The 24,265-nt window shown below is 32.8% G+C and overlaps 1 protein-coding gene across 1 annotated transcript; it reads left to right on the forward strand.

Moving 5' to 3' along the window:
• Nucleotides 1–4,241: 4,241 nt before the first annotated feature.
• LOC107014234 lies at nucleotides 4,242–4,717 on the forward strand. Its single transcript, XM_015214087.2, has one exon. It carries the CDS (start codon nucleotides 4,242–4,244, stop codon nucleotides 4,680–4,682), a length of 441 nt encoding a protein of 146 aa, XP_015069573.1. The 3' UTR covers nucleotides 4,683–4,717.
• Nucleotides 4,718–24,265: the final 19,548 nt, after the last annotated feature.

Genomic DNA, 24,265 nt, shown 5'->3' on the forward strand with positions numbered 1-24,265 from the left:
CATATTTAGAAAACTTACTGAATTTCAAAGAGTATTCTTGCACACTTAAACAACCTTGACGAATTTGATGAACTCTTTGACTTTTGCCTCTCTTTTCTCCCTTGGGAAGAACCTATCAAGAAATGGCCTTTTAAAGATTTTCCAACTTTTGGGATCCGCTCTCAAAGCCTTATTGTCTTTTTATGGAGTGTACCATGTTTGAGTCACATCCTTGAGTTGTTAAGCATGTAGCTTGACCTTCCCATTTGAACACAACCCATAGCATACAAGATCTTATTAACCTCATCAAGAAAATATTCATTCACCTTAGACCCAAAGAACATGGGAGAGTTTATCCTTGTGAAGTCCTCAAGCGAGAAGCTAGTACTAGCATTTTGATTCACACGGGGTGCAACTTCCCAGTTTTCTTGAGCCATCATAACTTGAGCTTGAGTAGTTACGGCTTGAGCTTGAGTAGTCATAGATTAAGTCAAGTTTAGTAAAGATTCCCTTATCTCCCCATCTGTCATGAACGGAGGAATGACCGAAGCTTGCCCACCTAGAGGAACTTGTTCTTGAGGAGGAGCTTGGTTGTCTTGGGAGGAACTCCTGCATTATCAATCTCCTCTTCAAGACTTTTTGCGGCTGCCCTTATGTAGTCATAGACTATAACAACAAGAAAAGGTTAAGAAGAAAAGGATAAATAGAATTAATACTCTGGAGGCACGACCTAAGAAAAACAAAAGAAATGAGAATTTCCTAAGAATCACATAGCCTCTCACTCATAAGTATGACGCGCTTCACAATTATGAACAAGACTTTACATAGATGTGGTTTTGTGAGACATCGTTCCCAAGAGTATTCAACCTCATGCTGTGATACCAAGTTTGTCATGACCGGAGCGTACCCCCTAATTGTAATCGACGTCTTCATCCTCGAAGAGGCCTAAGACTAGCCCTTAGAATACATCATTGAATCATAGGTAAAAATAAAAATATGAAAAATTAAAAATTTTCTTTGAAGTTCAAAATCACTTAATATATATCAAAAATAGACCACAATTTTCTCACAAGACTGTCTAGAATATGAGTACAAGATTTGGGACATAGCCCTTATATCATTGCAATATGTCTCCTAAGAGAAAACAACATAATCCTTCAAAGATAGGAAATAGAAAAATGCCTTTGAACATAGTCAAATAACAAAAGATAGAATCATAGGCTTCGTCCCCGGACTTGAGGACTCACCAACTTGGGAACAATCCAAGCTTGTTTAAGAATGGGCTTGAAGACCTCAATGGCCCGAACCTACATTTTTGTAGAAATAGAAGAGATATGGGTTAGTTAAAACACATGTACTAAGTATGAAAATATATGCAAGTAAAACATTAAGAAACATGCATAAAAGGACATTTGTTTAAAATCATGCTAAGTTCACTTAAAAGCCTTTATGCACATTCCAAGAACATATACAAGTCCATATCACCACAACATAAGACATTCTTATTCATGTCCAATAGTAGCATCCTACTGAAGCCATAGTCAACATTGCATATTTAAAGTCCATTTCATCAACACATCACAATACCTTACTCACAATTCCAATCCAAGATAACTAGTGCAATGTGTATGTGAAGACATATGACCCTACATAAACAAAGTAAACTAGCATAGAGACCATAATCATTGTCTTTATCTTATATAACATTATAACAAGTGTAATCAACATCATACGTAAAAATTTATAACAACATTGTGTATATAATGTTAAACCATCATCATATAAGACTAACACCATATATATCATCTATACATGAAGAACCAACCATAGAACTCCCCTAAAGGTCCACTTGTGCAATATATAGGTAAAGTCCCATCCCCTTACCTAAACTAAGAAATACCTCTTAAGTAGTCCTAGTTAGTGTTCATATTCTTAATTTCATTAATTCATTTAACTTTCGGGAAACTTCGCCATAAACGATAATAAACCATGTGAGCAAAGCATGAAAATCGGTGTCAATCTCTCACACCTAAATGAGGCCATCCTACTTGCCAAGGAGGAACATATACATCATAATAGAATCTAGGTGGATCTAATATCTAGGTTTTCTATGGGGGCACATAGTTAAGGAACTAGGAAATTGTTTCTGGAGACCCTCTTGATGCTAATTTGCATTGTGGTTTCCACCCAATGAGAACATTGGGTGAACCTACCTTCCTTTTGGAAAGGGACATCTCTCATTGTCAAGTTCACTTAGTTCTCAACTAAATTCCCTTTTTTGAAGTATCTTAGAGTATTTCTTAAAATATATTCATAATATAGGTCTTAGAAGATTAGCCCCTCATATATCATGTTCATAGCTCCTAGGTTCTAGGAAGAGAAAGTCCTTTCATCACAAACCAACATTATGTGAGAATATCCCTCATAAACATATTAATAAGATGCACATAGGAATGACATCGAATCCCTCATAATAATACACCTATCATAATCTCACAATTCATCACATTCATATCATGCTAACATATTCATAACTTCATCACATCCCTATCATACTAACATATTCAAACATCTATGGAATAAAACTATCAAGACTAGACCAACATTATTACAATAAAGTGCTTATGACCTTGAAGGTCTTACCATTGGCCTCCAAGAAAATCCATTCAAGACTTCACCCCCAATTTCATTATATTCACCCAACAATTTAGTCATCATCATCAAATAATAGTAAAGTATGCGAGAATACATTCAATTACATCTCAAGATGCTATTTCTAGTGACCTTAACACTAAAGAAATTTTTATTTCCTTGATAAAATCTCTCTCACTATGAAAAACGGCTCAAGTCTTAGCCCAAATATTTCTGGGGTGTTACATTGATTTTCTCCTTTCTTTTTTTAAATAGTTGTATTGTTTCAAATTAATATAAACTTTAAAAATACATAAATCAGGTATATAACAAACTAAAGCTTTGACACTTTTAATAAATATTGAAAATGTAGCGAAGGAATCCTATTAAATGCTTAAATATTGAAATTTTGAAATTTTTCCCTTGTTAATATATGTGTGGCCCAAATAAAAAAAACAGCCCATAAATAATTTTTATTAAAAAAAAATTTCATTTGTCAGACTTATCACTTAATGGACGGACAAGATTACACCTAATCTTCTATAAAATGGTCCTTTCTCTACCATTTAGGGTTTATTCAATATTCTCTTCACTTTTTCATCATTGACGGCAGCTAGGGCAAGGAGGTAAGTAGTTCTTCAACTCCACTTTCACTTAGTTCATCTTATTAGGTATAACATCTATGAAGATTTTTATGTTAGATTAGTATGTTTTTGCCCCTATTTTGTATGTTTAATATATGTGATAGTATGAACATTTGTTCTAGATGTTTATGTTTACAGAAAATTATCTAGGGTATTAAAGTATGACTAGAGCAGATCCCTATGATATCTTTATGGAGAAAAACTATGATAACTTTTTTTACATTGTTAAGGCTATTCTTTGACAAATTTTTTAAATTAAATAAATCCCTTAGGAAATCTCAAAAGAAATGAGTTATCTTAATGATTTTATAATAGTTGTGCCGTCAATCAATTATCACATAATACTAATTTCGAGAAAATCTAGCCATTAATATCATTTTCTAACACAATTAATTAATGACATAAAATATAACTAATTTATCATACTTACCCGCTTAGCCAATTACTCAATTTTTTATTTTTATTTTGATAAAAGTAAAGTTTAGATAAAAGATTATTTATATACTTGTACTTAATAATAGTATTTTACTTAATTTAGTTCAAAATAACTTTTTTTTGCAAATTAATGTTTTTCCAACACTATTGGTATTACATTTAAGTTATTAATTTTTTTTCTTCAAATATTTATGAGAGTGATTTAACTAAGCATTGATGCATCTATCATGTTTAGTGTTAATTATGGTAAAACAATATTTTAGATTTAATTTACTGATTCTTAAAATTAACAATTTAATTATGCAAAATTATTCAAATAAATATTTTCTAATTGCTCTTATATATTTTTTGACACAACGAAGTTTTTTGACGATGAATAATGACTTTCTTTTTCATATTTACGTTCTAAGTATGATTCATTTACAATATCAATCTACTTAAATAGAAGTAGTAAATGTCAACTTTAGGTACAAATGTAAGAATAACAAACAAAATTATAAATGAGTTTTATTCACTTTCTTCCTTTCCCATGTCTCTAATAAAGGCTAAAATATGGAGGAAGAGCTAGATCAAAACAAAGAGATAATGTCATTGAGGCGTGAAAGAAATTTGCTATTGAGGAAGGTTGATATGTTAAAAGCGATTCACAAGGTTACATTAGAAGCCAAGGAAGTGGAAATTGGAGTCCTAAAACAGAAGCTTGACCAACTAGACAGCACTATAATGTTTTACAAAGGTGTATTTAAGGCAACAGAAAGGGAAATTAAACAACTAAACCAGAAGCTTCAGGAACAAGACAACAAGCAGTGGAAACTGAAAATGGGTTTACTGTATACTGTGAAGAGTGAGTTGGCAAAGATTAAAATTAAAGAGTTGCAAAATAAACTCTCTGGATTGGAGAATAAATTGAAGATTCAAGACAATGCAATTCATCACAAGCTTATTAATGAAAACATACAAGTTGGAGAATCTTCTGGTGCAAACATAGATTGATATGTCTAGTGTATTATTGTATTACTTCTACATGAATTATGGTGATAATTTTTTTTTGAAGAGGGATTTTGTTGAACTATTTTAATAGACGTGTAATTGTGTTTTTATTGAATTAAAGTCATTTGGAAAAAGAAAAAAATGTGTAAGCATAAAAATAAATGGTAAGTAATTGAAATCCATCAACTACAGGTCTTGTAATTTTCTTTTCACATATTTGAATGAGAAAATGTTTGACGTTTGTCCATTACAATCTTTTTAAGGGTTGTAAAAGATAATTTTTTCAAAAAGTATTTGTTTAAGACTTTTATGTCACTTCTAATCAAGCAGTATTTTCAAGAAAATATTTTGGTGAATCATTTTTTCTAATATTTTTTTATACATAATCGATTTTTCCTGGATAAATATTTTCAAAAAAATAATTGTTTAAGACTTTTACGTTACTTCTAATCACGCAGTATTTTCGAGAAATTATTTTGGTGAATCATTTTTTCTAATATTTTTTATGCATAACCTATTTTGCCTTGATAAATAATATATATAAGTTTTTCGCCATTTAAATTTTGCAATTTTGTATTGTTATATATTTTACAATCATCAAAGGAAAGTGTAGTTGATGAAAGATCTCATTGTATTCAAAATTTGAGAATAAGTCGAACAAAAGTCTAATTTTATGTAGCCTTATAGTCCCTAAATTATTTTGTACTAAAAAAATTCTTATAAATCAAATATTTGTATGCATATATTTGAAACACGGTAAAAATGTATTTTATTAGGTTAATAATTACCGGTCTTTATGACTATACTCAAACATCTACGTATAAAAAGTTACATTATACTATGTTTGAATTTGACCATATATTTGATAGAAAATCTAATATTTTAATCTTTTTTTTAAATTTTCATTAAACATTAAATATTCTTACCAAGTAAAATGCTCGTCAAGCATCACTGTCACAATCCAAAATCAAACCATAATTGCAGTTACCATAAACCCGTACTAGGAAAGTCAGAATCTAAATACAAGCACTAAATTAAATAAGCTAATATTAAAACAAGCTGGAAGAAAATTAGAAAAGGATTGAGGCCTTAGTAATATGTATACATAATGGTACAAAAAATACATAAATATCTCGAAAGTTACAGATAACGTCCAAAAATATACTTCTTGAAAGGTAATATAAAAAATTGTATGTAATATATTTACCCAATTATGAGTCGAAGTCAATTCAATTGAGAATATGGAAGAATATTTTAATATAGAATATTTAACTCGAAATTCGATATTTGAAACAAAAAAAAACTAAAAATTTCAATGAACTAAGTATTCAGTTACATTCAAATTATTAGAAATAACTAGGAATGTATTCCGCATGATTTCATAAAATAGCAAGAATATAGTGCTCGTGATTTATTTCAATTTTTAGCATGCAAGGTTTGTAAATTGGATATCCCTAAGTGATTGGTCCCCCAAGTAGGGAATTTCACTTCATAACTTGGTAAGTCTGTGGTTGTCAACCGAATGGGGGCATCCTACTTGCATAGGTAGGGCATATGAAAAAAGACATAAATTCCTCCTTGAACTTGTATAGAAAAGTCAGTTACACGCTTAAACTATTACGGCGACCTATTACACACCTAATCTTGTTCAAAGTGACATTAATACCCCCTCAAAACCTGACATGACAAAAAGTGTATTCAGCTTTCTTACGGCGGCCTACTACACACCTATTTTATTGGTCATTATACAATTATGTATTACAATTTTTAATATATCAATTATTTCAATTTTCTTTCTTTTTAATCTTTTTATTGGTGGCCACAGTTTCTATAAAGCATTCACATTTTTCTTAATTTTGAGTTCTTCTTCTTCTAGGAATCAGTAGACTTGTCACCATTGATTGTTTGATGGAAGTACATCCAACACTCTACCTTTAAACAGGAACATATAAAAATAAATAGAGAGAAGTGCAGAATATGATGACTTAAAAAGAAAAGTTAATAATTTTCAACTTAAAATTCATTATTTTTTCGTTCGAACTTGCCGGAGGATTCACCGGAGAAGAATACTGAAAAATAATTACGAGAAAGATAATGATTCCTATTGAAAATCTTATAACATTTATGCATAAATTTCTTGATTATACTGCCTAAATTCATCAAAAATTCATCGAAGAAAGTAATTTCTCCATCTTTGTCTTCTCTATTATTGCAGGAGCACTACCTACAATCACCACAATGTCATTTTTATGTCTCAAATCATCAATAACATATTTGATTAATCATTAACCACTAATAATACTAATGAAATGCTTGATTTACATATTAGTTATCAAGATTTTAAAAGAATTGTACAGATCTGAATATTTTATTTATTCCCCCGCCAACAATGGTATTGACCATCGCATATCGCCTCCAACAATATCTCTCAACTTCATAAATGACTTATTGTATCCTATTTTCTCTTCAAATTTTTTTTTCTCTTCAATTTATGAACAATGGAGAATAAGAAGGAGAAGAAGAAGAAATAAATTTTAAAAAGAGAAAAGTATGGTGAGAGGAGGAAGTTTTTTCGCAAAACTGTGAGAAAATATCAAGAGATTAAGGTTTCCAAAATTAAAAAAATATTATTTATATATGAAAACGCGTGTACAATACTTTTTTTTTACAGAACTGAGATTGTCTTCGGAAGGGGCTATTAGTATCACCTTGAACAACATTAGGTGTGTAATAGGTCATCGCAATAATTTGAGTTTGTAACTGACTTTTAGGTACAAGTCAAGGGGGTAATTTATGCGTTTTACCTTGGACATATACATCATAATAGCATCTAGGTGGATCCACTATCTAGGTTTCATAAGGGGTCACAAAGTTAAGGAACTAGGAGGTTGTTGCTAGAAACCCTCTTCATGCTAATTCGCATCGTGATTTCCACCTCATGAGAACATTGGGTAAACCTACCTTCATTTTGGGAAAATACACCTCTCATTGTCAAGTTCACTTGGTGCTAAACTAAATTCCATTTTCAAAGTATCTTAGAGTCTTTCTTAACATTAATTCATAACATAGGTCTTAGCAGATTAGCCCCTAATATATCATGTTCATAGCTCCAAGGTTCAAGGATGATAAATTTCTTTCATCACAAACCAACATTATGTTAGAATATCACCTCATAAACATAGTAATAAGATGCACACAGGAATGACCTCGAATCCCTAATAATAATACACCTATCATCATCTCACTATTCATTTCATTAATATCCTGCTAACATATTCATAACTTCATCACATTCCTATCATACTAACATATTAAAATTTTAATGGAATAACATTATCAAGAATATATCAACATCATTACAATAAAGTGCTCATGACCTTGAAGATCTTAGCATTGGACTCCAAGAAAACCCATTCAACACTTCACCCCCAAACTCATGATATTCACCCAATAATTCAGTCATCATCATCATATAATAGTAAATCCTGCAATAATACATTCAATTACATCTCCCTTAATCATAAACCAATCCAATTCATAAGTTAGGGTTAGGAGAAGAGAGGTATTCATGGGTTTTTTATGGAATTAGGTCAAAGCCTAAAGTAGTACATCAATCCACCCATAACCATGAAAATTTCAACATTAATAATCAAATTAATACTAAGAAATCTAGTTAGAAAGAAGACCTATGAAATTGGACGAAAACCAGTTTTTTGAAGAAGAATGAAATGAAAAATTTGAAAAACATCTTCGGAAAAGGAGTCCAAAGAGTGAATAACCTCCATACATCAAGAATCCTTTGATATTTGTTAAGAAAAGTATTGTTCTTGAATACCTATATAAATCTTGATCTTCTTCTTCTATGGGGTCTTTGGAGTAGTGATAGAAACTACAGAGAGATGAGACCTTTTTGGTTTTGAGAGTTATGGTGTGTTAGGCTAGTTTAATGACTAAGGATACTTTAATATCCCTACAATAACTAATTATAACCGTCCCTAAGTATTATTTAATTAATTAACTAATTACTCAATCACCCCCACTTAAGTCGTGTAGAGACAGTGAAGTTGGGGTCAAATAACGAGACCTCGTCAACGCCCCGTCAACCACACCACGGGCCGTCCTGGCCAAGCATGGTTTGAGACTGCGGGTAAGTTTTTGGAATAATGGGGTACGCCACTAAGTATGGATCATGACCACCATCGACGGCTCGTCAGCCCCCACCCTCGTGGTTCCAAGCTATTTTTTTGACAACTTTTAGGGTCAATTATTTGGTCCTGCTCAATGAACTTAGTGGTCCTTGGGGAGTCGTACCCAGTTTTTTTGATACTAAATGTATAGTAACATATATTTAGAGTCTTATTACAAGATTTAACCCTCATACGACTCTTTAAACCCCTTCAAAACCTAAAGGCACGCTAGATCACTTTCACTAGTCTCCGGACGTCATGGTCATTTATTAATGTTTAGACTCTAATACTTACTAATCAAGTTAATTACCTTTGTTTACGCCTGGAAACACTATTTTAGACATTATAATCTAGGTGAGGCTCTAGCTAGGTCATTGAATTTCCGAGTTATAACAATGGAAGCCGTGTATATGAATCTTCTTATTCTCTTACATACTTCCTCAAAACTTAGTTCAAATTAATAGTTTATCTCAGAGGATTCTCAATTGAAATGAATGCCTTTCTTGAACCCTACTCTTAATTCTCTCTTGAATGTGAATTATGAATTCAAGAGTTATGGTTCATGATATGAAAAATCTCATGATGACAAAGTAGACTTATGGATAGATTTTCTTCATCATCATATTCACTTGCTCGAGTCTTGATACAAGTTACTCGAAGTTCTATAAGACTTCTCAAAAAGACTCTCTCAAAAGGTTCGGAAGAACTCTCAAAACTTAATCTTAACTTTAACTTGGATTTAAATTAATAATATAAGGTTATGATTAATGTCATGAATGATTTTTAAGTGTTTAGAAGTAGTTTTTAGTGTTTAGAACCAAAAGGATTGAAGATACACTTTCAATGATCTCAAACGGGAGAACCGACGGAAAAGAAGTGGGAGAAGGAGATCCTTGTATGTTCCGATCGTGGGGTGCCAACGCTTGATTTCAGAGACAGCATGCTTCTTGGGCTTAACTGGAACACGCCGCACTAGCATCTCCCCAGGCAAGGTTTTGATGAATTGTTGCTCTAGTTTTTTTTTACCCTGAATCGCATTTAATCGATCTATTTTCTCAAGTTTTCCTTAGATTCAATAAATCAACCTAAGTAAACACTAATACACCTGAAACAACACTCTAAACAATATATTTCATCACAATAATCATGAAAACCCTAACAAGACAAGATATATAATGAACCTCAAGAACAACTATCAAGAACTTGAATCCATAAACTTTTTGAGATGAAGGTACGCTGAAAAAAACATGTTTGGCATGTGGGTGAACTGACCCAACACTACGGAAGCTTACATATGTCTTAGGGATTAAACCCATGGCAAAATTCCACAACAAGACACCGGAATCTCGATGAATGCTTTATTCTCTCATCTTTTCTCTTTTTCCTCTTCTTTGTCTTCTTGAACTCTCGACTAAAATCCTACGTGTATATTAGGATTATAAAATTGAATCTAATAGGATTATCTGTCTAAAACTGAAAACAAATTAAATCTGGTTGGATAAGAAAAGACCAAAATGCCCCTTATTATTTTCTAATAAATTTCAGTAATATCCCGTATCCAAAATAGACCAAAAACCAGCTTTTCAGAAGAATCTTCAGCTGCAACCAACGGGGCCATCGACGGACCATAGACTGACACACGATCCGTCCTGCACATCCATCAATGGGGTCAGAAACCCCAAAAATCTCAGCCCAGGAAAATTTGGTTAAGTCATGATCGACGGACAGACCTACGGTCCGTAGTCCGTGACTGTCGATCGACACCCCATTCACCCACTATCTAACAAGATCCAGGGTTGACAGCACGGTCCGTAGATGGACCCACGGACCGTAGGTGAGATATAGCAGACAATTAGGGGGAAAATACACTTGGGTCAACTTCAAATGATCATCCCTCTTAGCATAAAATTAATTAGGTGTCTCATGACCTACCAACATATAGATAATTGAATTAGCTTTCCATAGCCACCAATCACGCTAAAATCCGATCTCCAAGTAAATAGTTATGCCTTTTATAGTAAAGGTGTGTCGAACAGTCCTAACCTACGGACCAAACAACGGACCATCGATGGAACGACAGACCATCAGTCCTAGTCATCGTTTGGTCCGACAACAACTTACCAGGGGTGTTTTGGTCTTTTACCACTTTGTTAAAACCCTAAGATACGTCGTTTTGACCTTAAATCCTTAGATTTTAGTAAATGTAAGCCTAGACACATAACTAAAACTTATCTAAGTCAAATCATTAATCAAAAACTTAGAAAATTAGAAGCAAGAAAGGAAAAAAGGTCAAGAACCCTAGTTCAAGAACACAGCAAGGTTCCAGCAGTTCCAACCCCGAAATCTGAATATTTCTCAGTGAATTTCAGGACCAAGTATGTGTGATTTCACTAGTGAGTTCGTTTCACCCATTGGGTCTCTAGTTTTCAGTCAGATTCTTGATTCCCATATCATGATTAGACCTAGGGTTTCGAGAACTTCAACAGAACTTCATGAACTTATTAGTTATATGTTCCAAATCAGATTATCATGTCATATTTGGTTTATTGCATGAATTTCAGAACCCTAGCTATGTATTTCTTTAGTTCTTGAATTACACATGCTAGGTTAGATATATCAGTTAATTCAGATATACATGTCTCAGTTATAAATTCATAATTACTAGATTAATTATTGCATTCTCGGTTTGCATGTTCAGTTTTGAGCTATCCAATATTTACAGAAAATTAAGACATAATTAGTTAACTATATAAATCCGTGGGAGTAGCATAATACTGAGTTGGACTAGGGTTCACCGAACACAATTAGTCCCAGAACTACTAGCCAAGTAGGTTGTAAGTCCCCTCTGTGGGCAATCAGTTTAGTGATCACGCCGGCATGCCTTTATACCTTTGGCAGGGTATGTTGGGTCCTCTCGATGGGGAGTATACATCGGACTCCATATTTAGCTCATGTGGTTTTATTATCAGTTATTAGTAGCTCCCACAATTCAGTCAGACTCTCTTGCATTGACCATTTATCAGTATACTAAATATCCAGTTTTAGAATGTTATAAATTGGTCATTAAATTCAGTTAGCTCAAAATTCTCTATATCTTGTTCAGATTATTATACTTGCTTTTGTGCTTGTTCAATTATGTTTTATTTCAGCTTTATTCAATCCTACATGCTCAGTACCTTTCAAGTATTGACGCATATATGCGCTACATCTTCTCATGATATAGGTTTAGGTTCTCAGCATCAAGATAATGTATAGATTGATTTCTAATCTTCAGTTCAGCAGATTTAGTATTGAGTCCTCATTCTCGGAGGACGATAATCATGAGTTTGTTTTCAGTATTTAGTCTTTTAGTTTCAGTTTTTGCTAGATTTAGCTGGGGTTTGTCCCAGTATTTCTTATTTAGTTTAGAGGCTATTTTCAAACATAGTTAGTTTTAGCTTAGTATTGAGTTAATATTTCATTTGTATTAAACTCATTGTTTTCAAATATCTCAGTTATAGAATATAGGTATTCCCCATCGTTTGAGTTTAAATCATAATTTAGCTTCCGCATCAGTTTATATTATTTAGTATGCTCATGATCATGCCAGCAGGGTTAGCTTGGGATCACTTGTGGTCCTAGGTTCCGTGTCCATGTCTAGGGGGTAGTTCAGGGCGTGACAAAACTTTGTATCAGAGCACTAGGTTCAAAGAGTACTAGGATGTCTGAAAAGCCGCACTAAGTAGAGTCTTTTTCATGGTGTCTAGTGCACCACATCTAATGAGAGGGAGGATACAAAATGTTATAGGAAAACTTCACTTTCTTGTTACTCTTATTGAGCGTAAGGTATGATCTGATTCCATCCTAACTCGAGTTTGTGCACTTAAGATCATGTCTTCTCAAAGAGATTGGGCATGGAATGCTTATGCACGCAATGCTAATGAAGTTCCTCTAGTACCAGATAAGGAATTTCAAATGTAGAGTTTCAGAACGCCAATTCAGCTTTTGGTTCAGAGTATGTCCAACCAAAACAATTGGTAGGTTCTAATGCCTACTAATAGAAATGACCGATAAGTGGAAGCCAGAGTTTGAGATTTTGTTAGGATGAATCTGCCGAAGTTTTTAGGGTCGCAAGTTGGTAAGGACCCACAGAAGTTCATTGATGAGGTCGATAAAATATTTGGTGTGATGTAAGTAACTAGTAGTGATAAGTTTGATTGGTATCCTACCAACTCAAGGATGTAACTCACATATGGTTCACACACTGGAAAGACAATAGACATGGCGTTGTATTTTGTAACTCAGTATAGCAGTCCAATTTAATGTTTTCCAGAAAATCTCTCAGAATCTTTCTCAGTCTCTACTCCAGTCAGTGACCCAATTATAGCTAGACGGGTATACAGAAATTTCCCTATCACAGTCTCTCAAAAAGTCACCTCAATAGATCTTGTAGAGTTAGAAATGGTAGACTTCGATGTCATTCTAGGCATGGATTGGTTATATTCCTGTTATGCCTCAGTCGATTGTAGAACTAGGATTGTTCATTTCCAGTTTCCAGATGAACCAATCCTAGAATGGAAGGGTAGTAGCTTAGCGCCTATGGGTCGATTAATTTCTTACCTTAATGCCAGAAATATGATCTCTAAGGGTTATCTCTATCATCTAGTTCGGGTTAAGGATTCTAGAAAACAGGGTTACCTCGTACTCGCAGATAACATAACTCAATTTGGGTAAACTTTAAATGAGCATAACTCTCATTGAAAAATGAATTAAGTGTCTCATGACCTACCAACAGATAGATAATTGAATGAGCTTTCCATAGCCACGACCTTTCTAAAATCCGACCTTCGACTAAAAAGTTATGACCGTTTTAGTAAAGCCCTGTCGAAAAGGCCCAACCTACAGACCAAACGACGGACCGTCGATGGAACGACATACCATCAGTCCTAGTCGACGTTTGGTCCAACAAAAACTTACCCAACGGTCTTTTAGTCTTTTTTTCATTTTGTTTAAACCCTAAGATACGTCGTTTTGACCCTAAATCATAAGATTTTTGTCAATTTAAGCCTAGAAACATAACTAAAACTTATATAAGTCAAATCATTAATCAAAAACTTAGAAAATTAGAAGCAAGAAAGGATAAAGACATCAAGAACCCTAGTTCAACGCAGCAAGGTTCCAGAAGTTCCAACCACAAAATTTGAATATTTCACCGTGAATTTCATCACCAGGTATGTGGGATTTCACTAGCGGATTCCTTTCACCCATTGGGTCCCTAGTTTTCAGTCAGATTCTTGATTCCCTTATCATGATTAGACCTAGGGTTTCCAGAACTTCAACAGAACTTTACGAACTTATTATTTATATGTTTCAAATCAGATTATCATGTCATTATTCAATTTATTGCATGAATTTCACAATCCTAGCTATGTATTTGTTTAGTTCTTGAATTACACATGCTAGGTCAGATATTTCAGTTACTTTAGATATACATGCCCATTTATAAATGCATAATTACAAGATTAATTGTTGCATTCTCAGTTTGCATGTTTAGTTTTGAGCTATCCAGTATTTACGAAAAATTCAAACATAATCAGTAAACTATATAAATCCATGGGAGTAGCATAATACCGAGTTGGACTAAGGTTCAACGTACCCAATTAGTCCAAGAGCTACTAGCCAAGTAGGTTGTAAGTCCCCTCTGTGGGCAATATGTTTAGTGATCACGCCGGCATGCCTTTATACATTTGGCAGGGTATATTGGGTCCTCTCAATGGTGTGTATACATCGAACTCCACATTTAGCTCATGTGGTTTTATTATCGGTTATTAGTATCTCCCATAATTCAGTCAAACTATCTTGCATTGACCATTTATCAGTATACTCAGTATCCAGTTTCAGCATGTTATAAATTGGTCATTGAATTTCAGTTAGCTCAGAATTCTCTATATCATGATCAGATTATTATACTTGCTTTTGTGCTTGTTCAGTTATGTTTTATTTCACCTTTATTCAATCCTACATGCTCAGTACATTTCAAGTACTTACACATACGTGTGCTACATCTTCTCGTGATGTAGGTTCAACTTCTCAGAATCCAGATCACGAATAGATCGATTTCCAATCTTTAGTTCAGCAGATTCAGTGGTGAGTCCTCATTCTCCGTGGACGATTTTCTTGAGTTTGTTTTTAGGATATAGTCTTTTAGTTTTAGTTTTTGCTAGATTTAGTTGGGGTTTGTCCCAGTATATCTAGTCCAGTTTAGAGGCTATTTTCTTAACTGGACAGCCAGCTTCAAAATGTTATATCTCACTCATCCAAACTCAAAACTTAGGAAACTAGGTGGAGTTAGAAAGATAATTCAAATATCTTTCCTAAGGTATATTGGAGCAAACCTAACTCATTATATGCTAGGAGTTATGGTCTTTTGAAGTTGACATAAACTTCAAACTTAGCCTAACTCTCCAAATTTCTGTTTTTTGTTATTTTTAATTTAGTTCTTTTTTAGATGTCAAGATGCTATTTCTAGTGACCTTAACACTAAAGAAATTTTTAATTCCTTGGTAAAATCTAACTCACTAGAAAAAGCGGCTCAAGTCTTAGCTCAAATTTTTTTGGGGTGTTACATTGATTTTCTCCTTTCTATTATTAAATAGTTGTAGTGTTTCATATTAAAATAAATTTTAAAAATACATAAATCAGATTTATAACAAACTTAAATATTGACACTTTTGATAAATATTGAAAATATAGCGAAGGGATCCTATTAAATTATTAAATATCGATATTTTGAAAAATTTCCCTTGTTAATATTTGTGTGTCCCAAATAAATAAAAAAGCCCATAAATAATTTTTAATAAAAAATAAATCTCATTGTCAAGCTTATCACTTGATGGAAGGATCAGATTAAATCTAATCTTATATAAAATGGTACTTTCTCCATCATTTAGGGTTATCCAATATACTCTTCACTTTTTCATAATTGACGGCAGCTAGATCAAGTAGGTAACTAGTTCTTCAACTCCACTTTCACTTAGTTTTTCTAATTCGGTATTACCATTTTATGAAGATTTTAATGTTAGATTAGTATGTTTAGGATCCTGTTTTGTATGTTTAATATATGTGATAGTATTAACATTTGTTCTTGATGTTTTTGTTTACAAAAAATTATCTAGAGTATTAAAGGATGACTAGAGAAGATCCTTATGATATCTTTATGGAGAAAAAATGTGATAAATTTTTTTACATTGTTAAGGCTATTCTTTGACAAATTTTTTAAATTAAATAAATCCCCTTAGGAAATCTCAAAAGAAATGAGTTATCGTAATGATTTTATAATAGTTGCACCGTCAATCAATTATCACATAATACTAATTTGGAGAAGATCTAGCCATTAATATCATTTTCTAGCAAAATTAGTTAATGACATGATCTAACTAATTTATCATACTTACCCCCTTAGCCTATTACTCATTGTGTAAATAATTTTTTTATATAGTTGTACTTAATAATTTTATTTTACTTAGTTTAGTTCTACAATAATTTTTTAGCAAATTAATGGTTTTCCAATACGATTGGTATTAAATTGAAATTATTGATTTTTTTCTTCGAACATTTCTGAGAGTGATTTAACTAAGCGTTGGTGCATCTACACATGTTTAGTCTTAATCATGGTAAAATACTATTATGTATTTTAGATTTAATTTATTGATTCTTAAAATTAGTAATTTAATTATGCAATATTATTCAAATAAATATTTACTAATTAGTCTTGTATATTGTTTGAAAAAATGAAATTTTTTGATGATGAATAATGAATTTCTTTTTCATATTTACGTTCTAATTATGATTCATTTACATTATCAATCTACTTAAAATAGGAGTTTTAAATTTAGGTACAAACCTAAGAATAACAAACAAAAATATAAATGAATTTTATTCACTTTCTTCCTTTCTCATGTCTCTAATATAGGCTACTCTACGACGGAAGAGTTTGATCAGAACAAAAAGATAATGTCATTGAGGCGTGAAAGAAATTTGCTGCTGAGGAAAGTTTATATGTTAGACGTGATTCACTAGGTTACATTAGAAGCCAAGGAAATGGGAATTGGGGTCCTAAAACATAAGCTTGACCAACTAGACAACAGTGTAATTTTTTACGAAGATGTATTTGAGGCAACAGAAAGGGAAATTAAGCAACTAAACCAGAAGCTTCAGGAGCAAGACAACAAGCAGTGGAAATTGAAAATGGGTTTACTGTATACTGTGAAGAGTGGGTTGGCGAAGTTTAAGATTTAAGAGTTGCAAAATAAAGTCACCGAATTGAAGAATAAATCGAAGATTCAAGACAAAGCAATTTATCACATGCGTATTAATGAGAACATACAAGTTGGAGAATCTTCTGGTGCAAACATAGATTGATACTTCTAGTGTATTATTGTATTACATTTACATGAATTTTGGTGACAATTATTTTTTATGAAGAGGGTTTTTTTATTTAACTTTTTTAATAGACGTGTAATTGCGTTTTTATTGAATTAAAGACAATTGAAAAAAGAAAAAAATGTGTAAGCATAAAAATACAACGTAAGTAATTGAAATCTATCAACTACGGGTCTTATAATTTTCTTTTCACATATTTGAATGAGGAAATGTTTGACGTTTGTCCATTACTATTTTTTTAAGTGTTGTAACTGATATACTTTTTCAAAAAATATTTGTTTAAGCCTTTTGTGTCATTTCTAATCAAGCAGTATTTTCAAGAAATTATTTATCATTTTTTCTAATATTCTTTTTATACATAATCTATGTTACCTAGATAAATAATATAAGTAACTTTTACGCATTTAAATTTTGCAAAGTTTCATTGTTGTATATTTTACAATAATCAAAGGGAAGTGTAGTGCATGAAATCTCTCATTATAATCAAAATTTGAGAATTATGTAGCGTTATAGTCCCTAAATTATTTTATACTAAAATAATTCTTATAGATCATATATTTGTCTACATATATTTGAAACACGGTAAAAATATATGTTTATTAGGTTAAGGATGACCGCTCTCTATGGATATAATACATATAAAAAGTTACAATATACTACGTTAGCATTTGACCATATATTTGATAGAAAATCTAATCTTTTAATTTTTTTTTAATTCTCAAGAAACATTGAATATTCTTACCAAGTAAAATGCACGTCAAAAATCACTATCACGATCTAAAACCAAATGATAATTGCACTTACCATAAACCTTTACTAGGAAAATCGGATTCTAAATACAAGCACTAAATCAAATAAGCTAACAATTAAATAGGTTGGAAGAAAACTAGACAAGGATTGAGGCCTTAGTATAAATATAGACGTAATGGTACAAATTATACATAAATAGTTCGAAAGTTACTAATAGCGTCCAAAAATATACTTCTTTTAAAAAATACAAACGGATCATATGTAATATATTTACCCAAATATGATTGTGGGAGTCAATCCACTAGATAATATGGAAGAATATTTTCAATATAGAATATTTAACTCGAAAATCGTTATTTAAAACAAAAGCAAAACGAATAAAATTTGCAGTGAACTAAGTATTCAGTTATGTTCAGATTATTAGAAATAACTAGGAGTGTGTTACTCATGATTTCATAAATTAACAAATATATTTTACTGGTGATCTATTTCAGTTTTAAGCATGCAAGGTTGGTAAGTTTGATATCCTAACCTGATTTAATTTGTCCCCCAAGTAGGGATTTTCACTTCCCAACTTGGTAGTCTGTGGTTGTCTATCAAAATGAGGGCATCCTACTTAAAAATGTAGGAAATATACATCAATATAGAATCTAGGTGGATCCACTAGCTAGGTTTCCTATGAGGGCACATAGTTAAGGAACTAAGAGGTTGTTGCTAGAAACCCTCTTTATTCTAATACGCATCGTGGTTTCCACCTCATGAGAACATTGGGTGAACCTACCTTCCTTTTTGGAAGGGACACCTCTCATTTCAAGTTCACTCGGTGCTAAGCTATATTCCATTTTCGAAGTATCTTATAGTCTTTCTTAACATTAATTCATAACATAGGTCTTAGGATATTAGCCCCTCATATATCATGTTCGTACTCTGGGTTTCTAGGATAAGAAATTCCTTTCATAACAACCCAACATTATGTGAAAATATCATCTCATAAACATATTAATAAGATGCATATAGGAATGACCTCGAATCCCGCATAATAATACACCTATCATCATCTCACAATTAATCACATTAATATCATGCTAACATATTCATAACTTCATCACATTCCTATCATACTAACATATTCATACTTCAATGGAATAACATTATCAAGAATAGACTAACTTTATTACAATAAAGGGCTCTGACCTTGAAGATCTTACCATTGGCCTCCAAGAAAACCTATTCAAGACTTTACTCCCAATTTCATGATATTCACCCAATAAATCAGTCATCATCATAATATAATAGTAAATTATGCAAGAATACATTCAATTACATCTCCCTTAATCATAAACCAACCTAATTCACAAGTTAGGGTTAGGAGAACAGGGGTATTCATGGGATTTTTTATGGAATTAAGCCAAAGCCTAAAGTAGTACATCAATCAACCCATAACCATGCATAATTCATCACTAATAATTAAATTAAGACTAAAAAAATCTAGTTATAAAGAAGACCCACGAAATTGGATGAAAACTAAGTTTTTGAAGCACATCCAAATAAAAAATTTAAAGAACTTCTTTGGGAAAGGAGTTCCAAGAGTGAATAGCCTCCATACATTAACAATCCCTTGATATTTATAAAGAAAAGTCTTGTTCTTAAAGCCCTATAGAAAGCTTAATCTTCTTCTTTTATGGGATTTTTGGGGTGGTGAGAGAAACTAGAAAGAGATGAGAGATTTTGAGTTTTGAGAGTTATGTGGTGTTAAGCTAGTTTAATTACTTGGATACTTTAATATCCCCATACTAAATAATTATAACCGTCCCTAAGTATTACTTACTTAATTAATTAGTTACTCAACCACCCTCACTTAAGCCCTGTGAAGGCAGTGACTCGGGGTCAAACGATGAGACCCCGTCAACGCCCTGCCAACCACACCACGGACCATCCTCGCCAAGCGTGGTATGAGACTGAGGGTCCATTTTGGGGACCAAGGGAGAGGCGTCTAAGTATGGACTCACGACCACCATCAAAAGGGTGTGAGCCCATCGACGGCCCGTCAACCCCTCCATCGTGTTTCAAAACTGTTTTTGATAGCCTTTAGGGTCAATGGTTGGGTCCTCCTCAATGACCCTTAAGGTGGTCCATGGGGAGTCTTACCAGGACGTTTTGATACTAAACGTGTAGAAACCTATGTTCAAAGTCCTATTACAAAATTGAACCCTCATACGACTCTATAAACCACTTCCAAGACCTAAAGGCACACTAGATCGCTTTCACTAGCCTCCGAATGTCATGGTCGTTTCATAAGGTTTAGACTCTAATACTTCCTAATCAAGTTAATTACCTTTGTTTACGCCTGGAAACACTATTTCAGACATTAGACACTAGGTGAGGCTTTAGTCTAAATAATTGGATATGCGAGGTATAACAATGGAAGTCATGTATATGATTCTTCTCATTTTCTTACTTACTTCCTCAAAACTAAGTTCAAATTAATAGTTTATCTCAAAGGATTCACAGTTGAAATCAAAGGCTTTCTTGAAATCGACTCTCAACTATCTCTTGAATGTGAATTATGATATCAAGAGTTATGGTTCATGATATGAAAGATCTCATGATGACAAAGTAGACTCATGGATAAATTTTCTTTATCCTCATACTCATCTGCTCGAGTCTTGAAACAAGTTACTCGAAGTTGTATAAGACTCCTCAAAAGGACTCACGCAAAAGGTTCGAAAGATCTCTCAAAACTTAATTTTAACTTTAAACTGAATTTGAGTTATTAATTCAAGAATATGATAATGTTACTATTTATTTTAAGTTTTTAGAAGTATTTTAGAGTGTTTATAATCAAAAGGTGTGAATATACACTTTAAATGAGCTCGAACCGGACAACCGACGGAAAAGAAGTGGGGGCATAAGACCCTGGCGCGTTCCAGTCGCGGGGGGCCAACCCTTAATTTCAGAGACAACATGCCCCTTGGGCGCAACTGGGGCACGCGACACCAACATCACCCAAGACAAGGTTTTGATGAATTTTGCCTCTCGTTTTTTACCCTAAATCGCATTAAATCGATTTATTTTTCTCAAGTTTTCCTTAGATTCAATAAATCAACCTAAGTAAACACTAATACACCCGAAACAAAACTCCAAACTATCAATTTCATCACAAGAAATCATAAAAACCCCAACAAGACATGATTGACAATGAACCTCAAGAACACCTATCAAGAACTTAAATCCTTCAAGTTTTTGAGAATGAAAGTACGCTGAAAATAATATATTTGGCGTGAAGTTTAACTAACCCAACACTATGGAAGCTTACATACCTCTTAGGTATTAAATCCATGGTGAAATTCCGCAACAAGACGCAAGAATCTCGATGAACACTTCATCCTCTCCTCTTTTCTCTTTTTTCCTTTTCTTTTCTCTTCTTAAACTCTCAAATAAAATACTAGGTGTACATTAGTATTTTACAGGTGAATCTAATAGGATTATAACCCTAAAATAATACTAAAAATGAATTAAATATTATTGGATAAGGAAAAGACCAAAATACCGCTCACTATTTTCTGCTAAATTTTCTTAACTGGAAAGCCCAACTTCAAAAGGCTATGTCTCACTAATCCAAACTTGAAACTTAAGAAACTCGGTAGCGTTGGAAAGATAATTCAAATATCTTTCCTAATGTTTTTTTAGCACACCTAACTCATGCTATGCGAGGAGTTATGGTCGTTTTAAGTTGACCTAAACCTCATACTTAGCCTAACTCTCCAAATTTCAGATTTTTGTTTTTTTCCAATTTAGTTCTTTTTAAAACTCAAGATTCTATTTCCAGTGACCTAAACATTAAAGAAAATTTCAATTTCTTGGTAAAATCTGTTGTTCATCTTGTATTTCAAACATACTTAGAACAAAACTTTGAACATCATTGTAAGAAAACAAAGTTTAAGAACATTTTCACAACTAGAAAATTAAAACTAATAGTGAAACTAGAATCAGAAACAGATTTAAAAAAAATATATGAAATATTTTTCTTAAAGAAGAATTGTTGTTAATATGTGTCTAAACAATCTTACTGATTCAAAATAACTTTGCAGAAACACGAAGTTACAAGTTCAATGAACCTGTGAAGAACAAAAGAATAGAAGAACTAAAATTAATTCACAAATCTAAAATTTGTAAAACACGTACCAGAATCTGGAAAATATTTAATAGGAAAAAGATCGAGTCCACTGAACTCACAATGTCCACTTAAGGAAGTTATTCCCCTCTATTATCCGAGGTATGATTTGGAATATGACCTGCCAGGGTAAAATGATCTCAATCACCAGAGTATAGATACCAAAAACTCCGGTGTCAGGGAACCACTCAACTGCAGTAAAGCACACTTAGAATACTAGATTTAGAAGTTGATGAAGAAGTCCATGAATTCTCTATTAAAATAAGAGGAAATCCCTCAATTTATAGAAACAAAGGGTTGTGCGAAAAGGTTCTTATTGTGCCTTGCCGGAAAGGTCACAAACCTTTGGAAAAGTCACAATCTTTCAGAAAGGTCGTCACCTTTCATAAAAGTCACAACTTTCCATAAAAGTCATAAATTTGCAACTTTTCATAAAGTCACAACTTTTCATAAAAGTCGCAACATTTCATAAAAGTCACAACTCTTCATAAAAGTCGCAACTCTTCATTTTCCATTCACACCTTTTTAAAACCCAACAATCCCCCGCAAGAATGGGGAATGACTCGAAGACAGAGAAACGGACAAGTATGCGTACTTTACAAGCAAGAATTAATTGCATATGGATAAGTAGGTTTCCCCTTGGACTTTCCGTAGTGAACATATATCGGATATACTTGGTCAATCGGTAGATGCGATATCTTTGAACCGTCGAACTTTGGTGTATACCTAGAAAAACATATGTCACACAATTAACCTTTTACCATTTATGGTTCTTACGTTTGTGTTCGTTTTAGCCATGAACACCTATTGGTTTCATAAGTGTATAGAGAGATGGGCTTTTGACAATCATCTTCTTTGAAGCGGCTTACACTTCACACTCACATAGGTGATTCCTAACTGTGTTATCGCGTTGATACACTATTTGGTTAGCTCTGCAAAACATAGAAAATCATTAAAACCATTAAGCTTTATTAACTCATTAACAATCCTTAATGTTGTATCCTTGTCCCTGAGCATTGTCTTTATCATGAGAATGGATTGAGTTTGTTGACAATGACGAACCGTCATTCACAACTTTGTTTTTCTCCTTGAATCTAGCTTTTGGGATCTCGAGTCTGCAAGATAGATTTACCGCTATGATGACTTGTCTTAAGCTGTAAATTCATTCCCTTAGATGATCTTTTAACTTCCTCTCTAGTTAGGCCATTTTGTAAGTGGATCCAACACATTTCCTTTGACTTTACATAGTCAATTATGATAATTGCACTAGAGAGTAGTTTTCTAACGGTATCATGTCTATGTCATATATGACGAGACTTTCCATTATACGGCATGCTCCATGCCCTACCTATTGCATCTTGACTGTGAAAATGTATGCATACTAATGCCAATGGTTTGGGCCAAAATAGAATATCTATCAAGAAATTTCGGAGTCTTTCAACTTATTCACCGACCTTATCTAGAGCACCTAGCTCAAAAATCATTGTAGAGATAGCGATATATATCTCTTTTTTTATATTTCTAAGAGACTTCTCCTCTATAAATAGTAAATACATATCCACTCGTGAATTTTACTTCATTCGTCCGATGATTGAATTTGAATCATTATATCTTTCAATATTGTTGGATATTGTTGTAATGCAAGAAATAGTTTTAAGTATTATTTTAAATACTCCAAAACTCAATTTATTGTCATCTAATGAATTTATTTGGGATCACTTGTGAACCGACTAAGTTTAAAATAGCAAATGCTATATCTGATCGCACACACTATATGATATACATCATGCTTCCCAAAACTCTAGCACAATCCAATTGTGAGTCACTTTTGTTTTCACTCTTTTGAAATGCAAAGCAAACATTTATTGGAGACTTCGCAATATTGACATCCAAATATTTGAACTAATTAAGTAACTTTTCAATGCAATGAAACCGTGAAAATCCTAAACATTATGGAGTTCTACGAATTCTTATATCTAAGATAGCATTAGAAACTCCAATAATTTTCATTCCACTTGCTTTATAGCATACGTTTATTAGCATTTATGTCATTA

The sequence above is a fragment of the Solanum pennellii genome, chromosome 3, assembly GCF_001406875.1.
Source record: "Solanum pennellii chromosome 3, SPENNV200".
NCBI lineage: Eukaryota > Viridiplantae > Streptophyta > Magnoliopsida > Solanales > Solanaceae > Solanum > Solanum pennellii.